Here is an 11,943-nt window from a genome sequence, read left to right on the forward strand (position 1 = left end):
CTCCATGGCCAGGTGAGGACTAGAATCTGGACTCTCAGGACTGCACTGCAGCACACTGACTGTCCTCAGTCCAATAAGCATTCCTCACTTAAGGTAGTTGGCTTCATTCCCAAGTCACACAAGACGAGGCAGAAACACATCACTCACTTGCACAGTCAATTTCGCAATAGTTCTTGTTGGATTCCTTCCCATCACTGCACCAGTATGTGCTATTAATGGGGAATATCCCATAGGAGTCCAGCTCATCCATCCTGGATGTCAGTGACATTTCAGTGCTGAAAAAGATCTCACAAAAGGACACAAACACCTGACAGGTCAAAAAAAAAAAAAAAAGACACCAAATATGATGATTCAAAACTGGTAGAAATCAATTCCCTCTCTCTCTCTCTTTCTCTGGGTGTGTGAAATGTCAAAGAAACATCTGCACAGAAGGGGGATTTGGAAGGACAGAGAGTATTTTCAAACCTTCAAAGCTCTTTCCCCACAAGGCTTTTCTATGGGGAACACTAGGGCAGAGAGCTTGGGAAGCAGAAGAGGCCTTGGGGCTTTGTGACTGGCAGCTGAAGTGCTGAGAGTGTGAGCCTGTGGCCTCCCTGCATTGTCTGGGGGCCTCTAGGGGTATTCAGAGGCCCTCCCCAAGCTCCTGCCACCCCAGTGCTGAGACTGCCAGGAGCAGGCAAGGAGGAGAGCAGGCTTTTCCCCTCTTCTTTAGCAGTGCTTCATCTAGTTGCCTGAAAAGGGCCATCTCACAATACACATGACAAATCCTTTCTATACAAATAGCAACACAAAGACACAGGACCCATGAAGGGCTGCTTGACCCAACCCATCCTCTGAGCTGCCAATGAGAGGGGATCCCGGTGGGAGAAAGTCCTGTCTCCATCTGGAGACTCCTGCCTGGAGCTGCCTCCCTCCCCTCAAGGTATTTCAAGGCGGCAGTTGTGCAGGGGGCACAAAGCAATCTTGACTCTCCATGTGTGGTATCATCTGCATATCTTAAATTAGTGATGTATCTTCCACCAATTTTCATTCCTTCATTTAATTCCACTTCAGCTTTCTTTATGATATATTCTGCCTAGGGAAAGATATGGGGATAATATACATGTTTGTCTTTCATAAAATGGGCTTCAGTACAGAAAGATATATCTTTAAAGAGAGAGTTGGTATTGTATGACTGGCCATGCCTAAGATGACAGCAATCTGGGGAGACCGCACATGGTACACCCTCGCCCTTTCATATGTGTGCCTGGCCCCAAAAGAAAAGGAAGGAAAAGCCAACAAGAAAGAAATAGGAATGACCGCACTTGAATTATAAAGAAAGAAGCTGAATGTTAAGAGAAGCAACCAAAACAGTAGAGCAAGTGGCAGAAATAATTTCTGGGAAAGAAATTAAAGGAGGTTTTGCACCAACAAGCAGAACTCACAGTCATTCAGGGTGTAGCCCTTGTATCCATCTAGCTTCTGCATTTTCAGAGTCCAGTCCACACCTTGAAAATATCTTGGCCTCGCTTGCCATGGTGACGATACTAATGAGGGCAACAGCAAGGCTGTTCATGGCTGCAGCTCCCTGGACAAGGATTTGAGGAGCTGTGCGAGGAAGCAAAACTTTTATAATCCACCTAGAGCAATAGAAGCCCCATCTACGATTAAATTGACTTTTTATGGGGACAAGTCATTCTTCAATGCCCTGTTCAGCGCTAAGCAAGCATAGACAGGAGGGAACATTCCAACTTTTACTTCTGATTTTTAAAAATGAAGCAAGCCAAGATTTCTGTAGAGATACAAAAGGATTGCCTGCATCCCATACTGCCCAACAAATCTATAGCTATGGGTCCACATCTTCTAATCCCCGAGAATGAACTGATGCTACAAAGTCCCAGAACAGGGCCCCAAGTAGACAGGTCAATGTTTCTACATGCACTTGGTGGCTTCACATGAAGAACCGAGGTAGGAATTACTTTGCTGCATGCAAAGAAGCCCTGAGGTGTACTCCAGCAGGAAATGCTTTGCAGCCTGGTGCTCTGTGCACAATGTAGCCATCTTCTGGCATTCTCCATTGACCGAGAAACTGAATGAAGGAGTTTGATGTTCCTCCGTTTTTGATGCAAGGCCACACAAACTCTGATGAGGACGAAAAGGCTTTCATATTGCAACTATGCCCCACGATGCTGCATCCTACCCTGGGAACACCCGAGCAGGAGAATTTCCACTTCTATCCTGGCCATGCAGTACTTCCTGCAGACCACACTTGAGCCATGTAAAAGCACACTGGCAATCTGTGCACACCCCATACAATGTAGAGGAAGGCAGTGCCCAGCGGTGGAGGTGGCGTGTTGTATCCTTCAGCACATTTGCAGGACGGGGAGAAGTTCTGCTCAGGGGAAACCTGGGACAGCCTGGCCCAGGGGCTGCAAATGGTCCTGCACACCCTGCCAACCCCCTCCCACCTTGTGGCCTACCTAGGAAACTGCAGAAAAAGTTGGGATATGTGGGATCCATCAAGCTATTTGTGGATGTGACACAACTACCCCAAAAACATTGTCAGCCCAAAGCATCCATCCCACAGTTACCAAGAGAAGGTAACAACAGAGTGGCCAATCAGGACTCCATGGCATCCAGATATCTTTGTGGAATAAATCTGGCCTTGGGGAATTATGGGCATCCCCAGAACAGCCTTTCTCTTACCCAAAATGCTTTAGCAGGCTGGAGTCATTGTTCCCTGGGAAGGAGTGCTAGCACCAGTGGGTAGGTAAAATGATCACTGTGTGGGCACCACTGGGGGCAGGCCAGCTGGCACAGCAGCAGAAGTGATTGATTGGGAACGTCAGTGTAATATACTCAGGCATATACATGAGGAATATTTTTACTTGCCAAGACTCTTTGTGATACCTCTGAAATGAAGATGTGCTTTGGTATCCTGAGTATGGGGTTGGGAGCATGTTAGAAAATGGATTGCAGTGCATTTCCAAGGAGAATGCAGGGAATGTTGCCAGTGCAGTTGGGCGGTAAATTGAGCTGGAGCTCCACCATGTGGGTGTTTGGGACAAAACAATGTTTTCTCAAGAATGGGGGCAGGAAGAGGGCTGGCTTTTGTGCTCAACAAAAGGGATGGGAAGACATCAGAAGCAAGAAACTTGAATATATGACTGGGGCAGTGGCGGATGGGTGCAATGAAGTTGATGGAAAAGCAGTACCAAGCAGGGAATGGTGGTGTCCAAACTGGTTTTATACCAAGTTTCTGGACTAAGAGGAGGTATGATGGTCATAGAATGGGAAGGAAATAGCAACATTGCCCTGAGTGTCAACCTGTTCTGCATCTGCTTCCAAGGAATGAAAGGAAGAGCATATTTTATTGAATACTCAAGCAAGTGAAATAAAATCAGGTACCAGAGAAGGTCATCAATCAAATTCAAGAACAGGGTCTTATTGCTTGGCCATGCCACTTGGGCCAGGGCATACCATGAAGATCTCCACAGCCTTGGTTAATAAGCTTGGGTTTCATCTAAAAGCCCACTTGTCACTCAATTGTCCATTTGCCATTTGCATAACTGGTTTGGGCTCAGGATCATGTGAAAAGGTTCAGATGTATTAAGAAGGGAAATGTTCTAGAAACTGGGAACTTTGGAAGGGATCCAAAGCTAGGAATACAGGTCATTCATTCCCTCTTCACACAACAAATACCTTCTTAGGGAATGGATGGCAACACTGACCACCATCAGTTGTGGCTGGCCTGGAGTGGCCCACTCAGCTAAACCATACCAACTCCATCTTACCCAGAAACATTTGGGCAAAGAGCAGCAGATGTCTGCTTAAGAGAAAGGCCAGGTCACCAGGCATTGACATTGCAATATGAGAGACCAAAATTTGACTTTGGAAGGGAACTACCCTGAGGGTGCTGGGCAGGACAGGAATCAAGGCTTGCAATATGGCTCATTCTTTCCTGATGATGAAGTGGTTCTTCTTTATACAGTGGATCATTTTCTTAGGGAATGAATGGCAACTCTGACCACCAGTGGTTGCAGCTGGCCTGGAGTGTCCACTCAGTAGAACCATACTGACCTCTTATCTAGATCCCAGAGACTGAAACCTCCTTTGTGCAAGGGGCAGCTGATCTCTACTTATGTGAAAGTCAGGTCACCTGATGCTGGCAAGACAGAATGCATTTTCAGTGTTTAATTAATGCCAAAGAGACCAGTGGATGGTTCAGCTCAGTCCAGATGCCACCATATCTGGAGAATTTTGAGAGTCCTACACAGGAGCACAGGAAAATGCTCTGCAAAAGAGTTAGATGGCTGATTTTGGCCAACTAAGTGCTGTGCCTCAGAGTAGAATGGAAGAGGGCCAAGACTCCATCAGGATACTTTACATTATGGCAGTGCTTGTCCCTCTGCTTACCCTGCCATTTCTCCTTGGAACCCCGCCCCCCAATCCTACCTGCATCCTTGGAATTGCAACTGGCTCATTTCTTCCTGCACCAGCTGCCAGCAGAGCGGATATTTTGAGCTCAGAGATCCAGAGAGGTTGGAGAGATTCCCTGACCTCGTAGTTAGGTGTCTGCAAAATCCCGTGGTATGCCAAAGGATGTGCAGTGGCCCTATTTCAGGAAGCTTCAAGATGATGCCAGTAGCAGGCATGGGAAAAACTCAGGTGCAAGGGACTTCGTGCTATGCCCTAAGTATATCCTCCATCCTACTTTGCATGCATTCAGTACAAAAAAATTATTATACACTTTCATGTATATTTATTATTTATTATAATATAATAAAAGAATTTATGATCTTTTTGCCAATCTCTTTCAAAGACATGATTCTTTGTTAAGAGCTTCATTCTCTTCATAAGGCAGCTGGAGCAGGATCAGATGGACAAGAGGACTGCTGCAAGGTGTTCTGTTCTGCTTTAGCAGAGTAGCCAAAGCACAGAGAGCGGAAGAAAGTCTACATTGGCTCTTGTTCTTCAGTCCTTAACACATTCCCAAAACACTATTTCAGGCATAGGGTGTCTGCAATATTCACTATAGCGCGTCCTAAGGGGTGGGAGGGGGAGAATAGGTTATTTACACCTTGTGAATCTTGCACTGCTTTTAAGAGATTATCCTGCAAATCTGAAGCTTTATCCCACTGGCAAAGGAATGCATTCCCGAATGCAGCATTCTCCTTCTGTGTTACATCTAACAAAAAGTTTGGTGTAAACTTATTACACCCAGAATCTGTGGCAGGGAACCAGAGTATATGCCATTGTTTTCTAAGAGATCCAGGTATTAGCTGTGCACAATAATTAGTGCCCTGCCTCTTCCTCAATCCCAGAGAACATGGGGAAGTGCCAGAAAAAGCAATACAGGTAGTCTTTTGTGTCATTACTGAAAAATGATACAATAAGTCCTCTTAAATTTAGCAGCTCAAGAAAAAGATCTATATCAACACCTTTGATATAAAGACATCATTAAAAATGGCTTAGAACAAGCACTGAGTGCACACAATGGAATAATGGGGCAAGATCTTGATCATTCAAGGCTTTATGCTAGGTGAAGCAAGCCCATGCCAATGCATCCCTCACCTGGAGGGTAGAAGCACACTTGTACTGACTTCCTTCAATGACCATGGCAACCCACAGAGAAGTACATAAATGATACTCGGTCTATCAAAGAGGAAGAAACCAAAAATTTTGGGGATGCCAGGTATTATTGGGCATGTGGAACAGTAGGGAAGAAGATAGCAGTACATCTTCTTGTTCTGAAGCAGAGGATCCTACAGATGCTAGAGCCAAAGACCAAGAGATTATGGAAACAGGTTTCCATAAGGAAACCAATCTCAATGAGCCACTACCAGAAAACTACGTCTCTAGAAAGGCTACAGGTAAGCTTCTGTACTTTGTCACAACTACTAGGCATGGTATACCCATTGCAAAAGGTACACCTTGAGGAAAAACTCACTCATGTGCTGAGCCAGTGAGATTGGACTGCAGAGATCTGAAAGGCTAGCAGAGATCTGAAAGGGATAGCTTGCTTTATCTGCCAGTTGTTCTTATCTACATTAATGGAATATGCAGCTATAGACTGGGCTGAAGCCATTTCAGACTAAAAATCCACTTGTGGGCATATAGTTTTCTGTGGGACTGGAGTAGGAAAAGCCAGTGGCAGGCCACAACAACCCATCCAACCCCTAAAGCAGAATATAAACAGCTGCGGAAACATCTTATGGATTAGGTCACCAGCTGATTACCCCATTCCTGCACAGATCTACGAGCATAAGGTTCTCTCCAGCAGTGGAAAACAGCATATGTACCAAACACATCAATGTTAAATAAAACACATCAATGTTTTATTTAAATAATAAAAGTTATAAAGCAACAGGGGCTTGTTGAGTTATGCTACTATCCTTTGGAAAAAAATGACCGTGAATATCCTTACCAACCCATTAACCAAGGAAATGTACCAGGATCTGTGAGTAAAACAAGGATCTGTGAACTCTGGAGCTTGCCGAATTGAGTTCCAATGTTGAATATGGGGAACAACTCTGCATGCTTCCAGACATGAGGGTGAAATAGAGAAATCAACAGCTGCCTATCTTATTTTTCCCTTTATTGTCCTGTAACTCCTTACTTTGACTCCCTCCCTTTTCTACTTCTTTACACCCAGGTTTACAGGCTGCTTGTAGTTAAGGAGCGCTTGGCAGTCTTCTCTTCAGTAAATTTTCAACAATGTCATTGCCTATTTGTTCTTAGAAGAAAACTTACCAAGACAACATCCCTCTCTTGCTGTCTGCAACTTTCTTAGCACATTCAATGTCATCGGAGATATCATCATCTAGGAATTCTGTGAGGGAAGGGAATGAAGGTGTTCATGAAGGGCAGAGCAAAGTTCTGACTGTGCCAGAACACAGAAACAGTAATATCCCCTGCCCAGTAATATCCTATCCTGATAAGCCAAGGTGGTGTTGTCAATGGTGAGGGAAACACCATCAAACCTGTGTTCATGGAAGACATTCAAGGAGGTAGCTTTCATTTCAGCTTCAAAGCAGCTTATGGGATAGAAAGAGAATAGGTCTCTTTGATGGATAATCTCAGCAGCCACCAATGCGAGAAGCAAGGGTATCCTGCTGGGTTGCTTTGCCAGGATTGACCCTGGAAGTGCTGCTTTAGCTTGGTTCTAGTTTCTTCTGGTGGAATGTTTCCAAAAGGTAATGAGGGGAGACTGCTTGGCCACTTGTTGTAGATCAGTGTCTGGAACTGGGAAAACTGCAGATAAGCAAGATAGCTGTGTTCCTGATTGTGGAATTGCATTGGCTAGGGAGCATTTGGCTTGATGGGCAAGTTTGGGGTTCAGTTGAATGGAACTGCACTATCCTTGAAAGATCAGCTTCACAGTTTGGGGGTTTGGTTGGGAACAGCTAAATTTCCTTTGCAGGATCATATTCAGAGTTAATGGGTTAATAAATTGAAAAATGGGGAATGTTAGGATATAGAACCTCCAATTTCAACAATTTTGATTTGCAAATTACAAGACATTTTCTTTTTGCCCAGCCAGTGGTCCTCTGTGCATGCATATGTGTGCATGTGTGTGTGAGCATGCATGTTGCATGAAATTTTTAATGAAATGGTGATCCGTAGGGGAAAAGGGATGAGTAATCTGGAGCACAGTAATTCTGAGAGATCAGCCCTGGAATCTCTTTGGAACCTCTGGGACATGGGCAAGGGTAGCAAAGAATGGGATCCCTCTCAGCAAGCGAGGATGGAGTGCTTAACACTCACCACTGAGAAAACCCCATTAAACCAGGGCTTGCAGGATGATGGGGGTTTGGCTGCCAGGCAAGTCTACTTCCAGGCACATTGGCAAAGAAGTCACTTCTTCTTAAAGCACATGAAGCATAAGAATAAAGAAGCCACTCACTCTCACAGTCAGTATTGCACAAGTTCTCCGTGAGATGTCGCCCGTTGTGGCACCACTTCAGGCCACTCAAATAAAATAATCCATAGGATGGATGGCCAGCCTGAAACTCATAGTGCTCTGTGTTATAGCGACTGCTAAACATGATCAAGCATATCCCTGGCAGGAAAGAACAGTTGACAGTAAGAAATGCACAGACTCTTTCGCTTCCTAACAAATCCATGCCAAGACATTGAAACAGCATTTTTAGTTTTTCCAATTTCTGGCCCAACCTAAATTTGAATGTTTTCAAAAGTTGGTATTAATGATAGCTAGCTCTGGCATTCACAGTTTCAAAAAGTTAGTCTGCCATGTTGCAATGGAGGCTTGTCTGTGGTGGTGTGCTAGGTCTAGAAAAGATGTTGAGTTCAAACCAGCAGGACCGAAGCAAAGCACAGTTTTGCATATGCCTCTTTTAAAGCATACATGATCTAAAGTCCGTATCTGTGTGTGTGTGTGTGTGCATGTCTTTAAAGGAAACCTGTATTGGTTATAAAGGATATATGGACTTGGGGGAAGAGAAAATGTGATTTCAGAGAAAAAATTCAGAAAGATTTAAGAGGCAGAGGCAGAGAGAGGCAAAGCATGTGTGGGAAAGATCTGGGGCGCCACGTGAATGTTTCAGGGCTCCAGCTGTGGTGAGCCTTCCACTATCACACACTGCTTCTAGTTGATGAAATGGCTGGTCACCATTCCATTCACAAATGGTGCATCAGGATGTATTGATTCAGAGGTTGCAGTTTGATCCCGAGATGTTATTCAGGGGCGTGGGTGGAGGGCTTAAGTATCACAGTACAGGATGTTTCTCACCCTTTTTTTCCTATTTACTTCATTTATTTCTTCCACTCCATCAATTTGCCTCTGTCTTGTTTCGTTAGATTTGCCTAGTGTAAAAGCCACCTCAGATTTCCCTGAAATGCTGAGATTGGTTGAAATGGCATGAAAGAAGACTGGTCCTATTTCAGTGTTGTAGAAGATGGAAGGGTGCTGCCTACCAAGGGCTGTGGCAACATCTAAACATTCAAAGCCACTTCTAAAGCATGTCCCATTTCTCAGTGCAGTTTTGAGTTACCTGGTTTACTAGGACCCATTTTCAAAATGTGCCACATCTGAAAACGTTCATCAACAATGTCTGCAAGAATGTTCTGAACAGAACATTCAGAACTAGTAAAAGCAATTAAATATGACAATAAGCACCACTAGAAAAAAGCAGAAGAAAACACAACAGATCTCAATCTATAAAGTGAAAGAATGATTTCCACCCAACAGACAGAACTTACAGTGCCCTATGCCAATGCCATGGTAATTTTCTAGTCCTCGTCTTATCAGTTCTTCATACATTTCACATTTTGAGTACTTTCTGGCCTCATTTGCTCCACTGAGCAGGCAGAGGAAGGCAAGCACCAGACCCGTCATTACTGCAGCTCCCTGGAACGCTCTGTGTCCAGCATCCCTGGGATTTATTCCTTAAGGCTTTAGGCTGAGGCCCGATGTCTTGTGTTCTTATGTCATCAGAGGACGGTTAGAGGTTGCCCTGTTGGCAAATTGACTGGCTCTGGCCAGTCAGGCAGCCTCATATCACCTGACTGCCACAGAAAACACAAGTATCATGCTGTTTTATTCAGCACATGGGGAAAACGTAAAGAGATCTCTAACTGTGGCTAAAATGGAGGTGGGGAAAAAGAAAAGAAAAGAAAGTCTCAATTTTTCACCATCTGCACAGGTCAAACTCAATCAGCAAAAAGATTCCCAGGATGGCAAAGACAATGCAAAGGAAACCATCATCTAGCACTACAGATATACAAAGATTACATTCTGTGGAGGGGGGTCTCTTGAAACCTCAGGCAGAGATTGGGGAGCAAATTTAAATACATTATGGGAAGGTACACAGAGGAATGTGTGTATTCATGAAATTAGTATAAAACCATCTTATTAGGAGAAATTGCTAGCAGATTAGGAGAAATTGCTAACATTTATTAGTGAAAATGCATACAAATATTTATGCACACTTAAAAAACCTTGTAAACTGAGGAACAACCAGGACAAATTTAAGTTTGAGGGAAGAAGAGACTGAGAGGAACAGGAGGTTTGCCCATTCCAATTTTCAAGGAATTTGTGGGCTGTGGAAACTGGGGACTCCAGGGAATTCCTGTGAGTTTCTTGTGAGTTTAGGAGCCTCCATCCCAGTTAACTCATAATCTGTCATAAGTTGATTCCTGCAAATGTCTTCTTTTGAATTAGATAAGCTTCTGGTTTGAAGTATGAATGTATGCTTCTTTTGAAAGGACAGGAAAACATATGTTAAAATGGGGCTCAACCAACAGTGTCTTTAAAGGTAAAGAAAGTGAAATCCAGAATTTAAAAAAAAAAAATGTTAGGGATTCATTTGTGACTTACTCAGAATCCATCATTTCCCACTAGCTGCTTAAATATATGAAGAATTACTATGTGGAAGAAAGAAGGAAGGATGGAAGGAAGGGTGAACACCAATAGAAATTGCAGTCTAACGCACCAGGTGCAGTCCATTTTTGGATGCCTTTTGCTGCTCACACAAAGAGAAAGAAAGAAAGAAAGAAGAGAAGAGAAGAGAAGAGAAGAGAAGAGAAGAGAAGAGAAGAGAGGGAAGTGCATGCCCATTTTCATGCAGTTGAAATTAGAGTGGCTAGAATGCTAACTGGCTGATTGATCAGATTTGGCTATCTGATCTAATTTCAGCTATCTGATCGGCTTGCCAGTGTTCTTGCTTTCACCTTTAAAATTTTAAAGAAGTTGGGGTGCCTCCTTGCACATCTACCTAGCCTGACCTAAGGTCTTTTTCTCAGGCCCTCCTCCAAGTTCCTTCAGCAAATCAAGGAGTCCAGTCAAGGAAGAGACAGGCCTTTTTCAGTGAGGGGACCCCATATCTGAAAAACTCTTCCCAGTGAGGCTCAGTTGTAACCTAAGTAGTGTCCCTCTTTGGAGCCATGGGAAGCATTATTCCATTGCCCTGGGAGCCATAATGTATGTCAAGTGGTTTCTAAATATGTCAATACTACCAACTTTCCCCAGACATTTTAAGAATTATTTTCAATACTTTTAGATCTCAGCACTCTTTTATTTCACTGCTGGTTTTTCTGTTGTTATGTGCTATAGTATGTTTGCTCACTGAGATGGTTCAGTGAGTGATGTTGCATGAATAGCAAAACAGTTGTCATTTAATGAGTCAATAGCAAAAGGAATACTTTCCTTTTTAATTGAAAATGTGTGTGATTTACCCCAGGGGCTCTTCCTGCCAAAGCACCTTACTTTTGATTTCAGGAAGCAGAAAAACCATGTCACTTCATTCTCACTCCCCAGGTAGGAACAGGGATAGGAGAAGCACATTCAATCCCAAAATGAAAACCTTGCAGCTTAAGAACTTGACGCAGGACCAAATCCACAGGGTCTAGCAGCCTCACCTTCAGGCACTATTCACAAAAGTGAGAACTCTCAAATCAGCTTCCAAAGTTGCCAGTAGCAAAACTGTGAATGGATGGTGCGACCACATTCAAAATGGCACATACAGTTCTGGTAAACAGACCCCAGAAAACAACATTGTAGACTAGGAAAAGAGTTAGAGCAGAGACTCCAGAATGATTCAAGGCTGGAGCAAAAATGGCCTTTAAGGTAGTTTACACACATTGGTGAAAAGAGACATCATAAAAGCCATAAAAATGAACCGTGTCTCAATAGCAAGGAAAAATAATTGAAAACAGATCAGGAAATGTCAGAAAAAAATCTGCAGCAGACTGCCAGTCCCCAGCAATTCACCATGATCAGAAACTAAAGATCAGAAAGACTTGTATGAAGTTACAAACACAGAAGAGCAGCAGCCCTGAGACTCTGGAGCCTTGAAGTCAGACTGCTTTGCCTTTGGCTGCCTTGGATCCAAGCTGCTTGGGAGTCCAAAATAGTCTGCGTCCCCAAAGCAGGTGCCCTAAGTGTGGGCTCACTCCTCCCTGAGGAATCACTCCTTTGACCACTGCTAAAAAGGCACTTTAGAT

At 43.8% G+C, this 11,943-nt stretch overlaps 1 protein-coding gene across 2 annotated transcripts; it reads right to left on the reverse strand.

Moving 5' to 3' along the window:
- Positions 1-1,549: 1,549 nt before the first annotated feature.
- On the reverse strand, positions 1,550-9,337 carry LOC123024099 (lysozyme C, milk isozyme-like). Of its 2 annotated transcripts, XM_044431458.1 has the most exons (4): positions 9,202-9,337; positions 7,886-8,041; positions 6,733-6,811; positions 4,954-5,023 (listed from the first exon to the last, which is right to left on the reverse strand). In XM_044431458.1, exons 1-4 carry the CDS (start codon positions 9,335-9,337, stop codon positions 4,954-4,956), a joined length of 441 nt encoding a protein of 146 aa, XP_044287393.1. The 2 variants fall into 2 exon arrangements, 1 of the variants encoding a protein (XP_044287393.1); XR_006414853.1 differs by lacking the exons at positions 4,954-5,023; positions 7,886-8,041; positions 9,202-9,337 and adding an exon at positions 1,550-1,587 and having other exon boundaries at positions 6,733-6,775.
- Between the last annotated feature and the right edge of the window lie 2,606 nt (positions 9,338-11,943).

This window comes from Varanus komodoensis, unplaced genomic scaffold, assembly GCF_004798865.1.
Source record: "Varanus komodoensis strain SLA01 unplaced genomic scaffold, ASM479886v1 scaffold22, whole genome shotgun sequence".
Taxonomy (NCBI): domain Eukaryota; kingdom Metazoa; phylum Chordata; class Lepidosauria; order Squamata; family Varanidae; genus Varanus; species Varanus komodoensis.

Bases quoted from the DNA above. Each gene is read 5' to 3' on its own strand.
- LOC123024099 (XM_044431458.1), bottom strand. From the start codon at position 9,337: ATGACGGGTCTGGTGCTTGCCTTCCTCTGCCTGCTCAGTGGAGCAAAT. The intron at 6,812-7,885 runs GTGAGTGGCTTC...CTTCCCTCACAG, and splicing joins GTGCAATACTGACTGTGAGA to AATTCCTAGATGATGATATC. The intron at 5,024-6,732 runs GTAAGTTTTCTT...CCCACCCCTTAG, and splicing joins AAGAGAGGGATGTTGTCTTG to GACGCGCTATAGTGAATATT.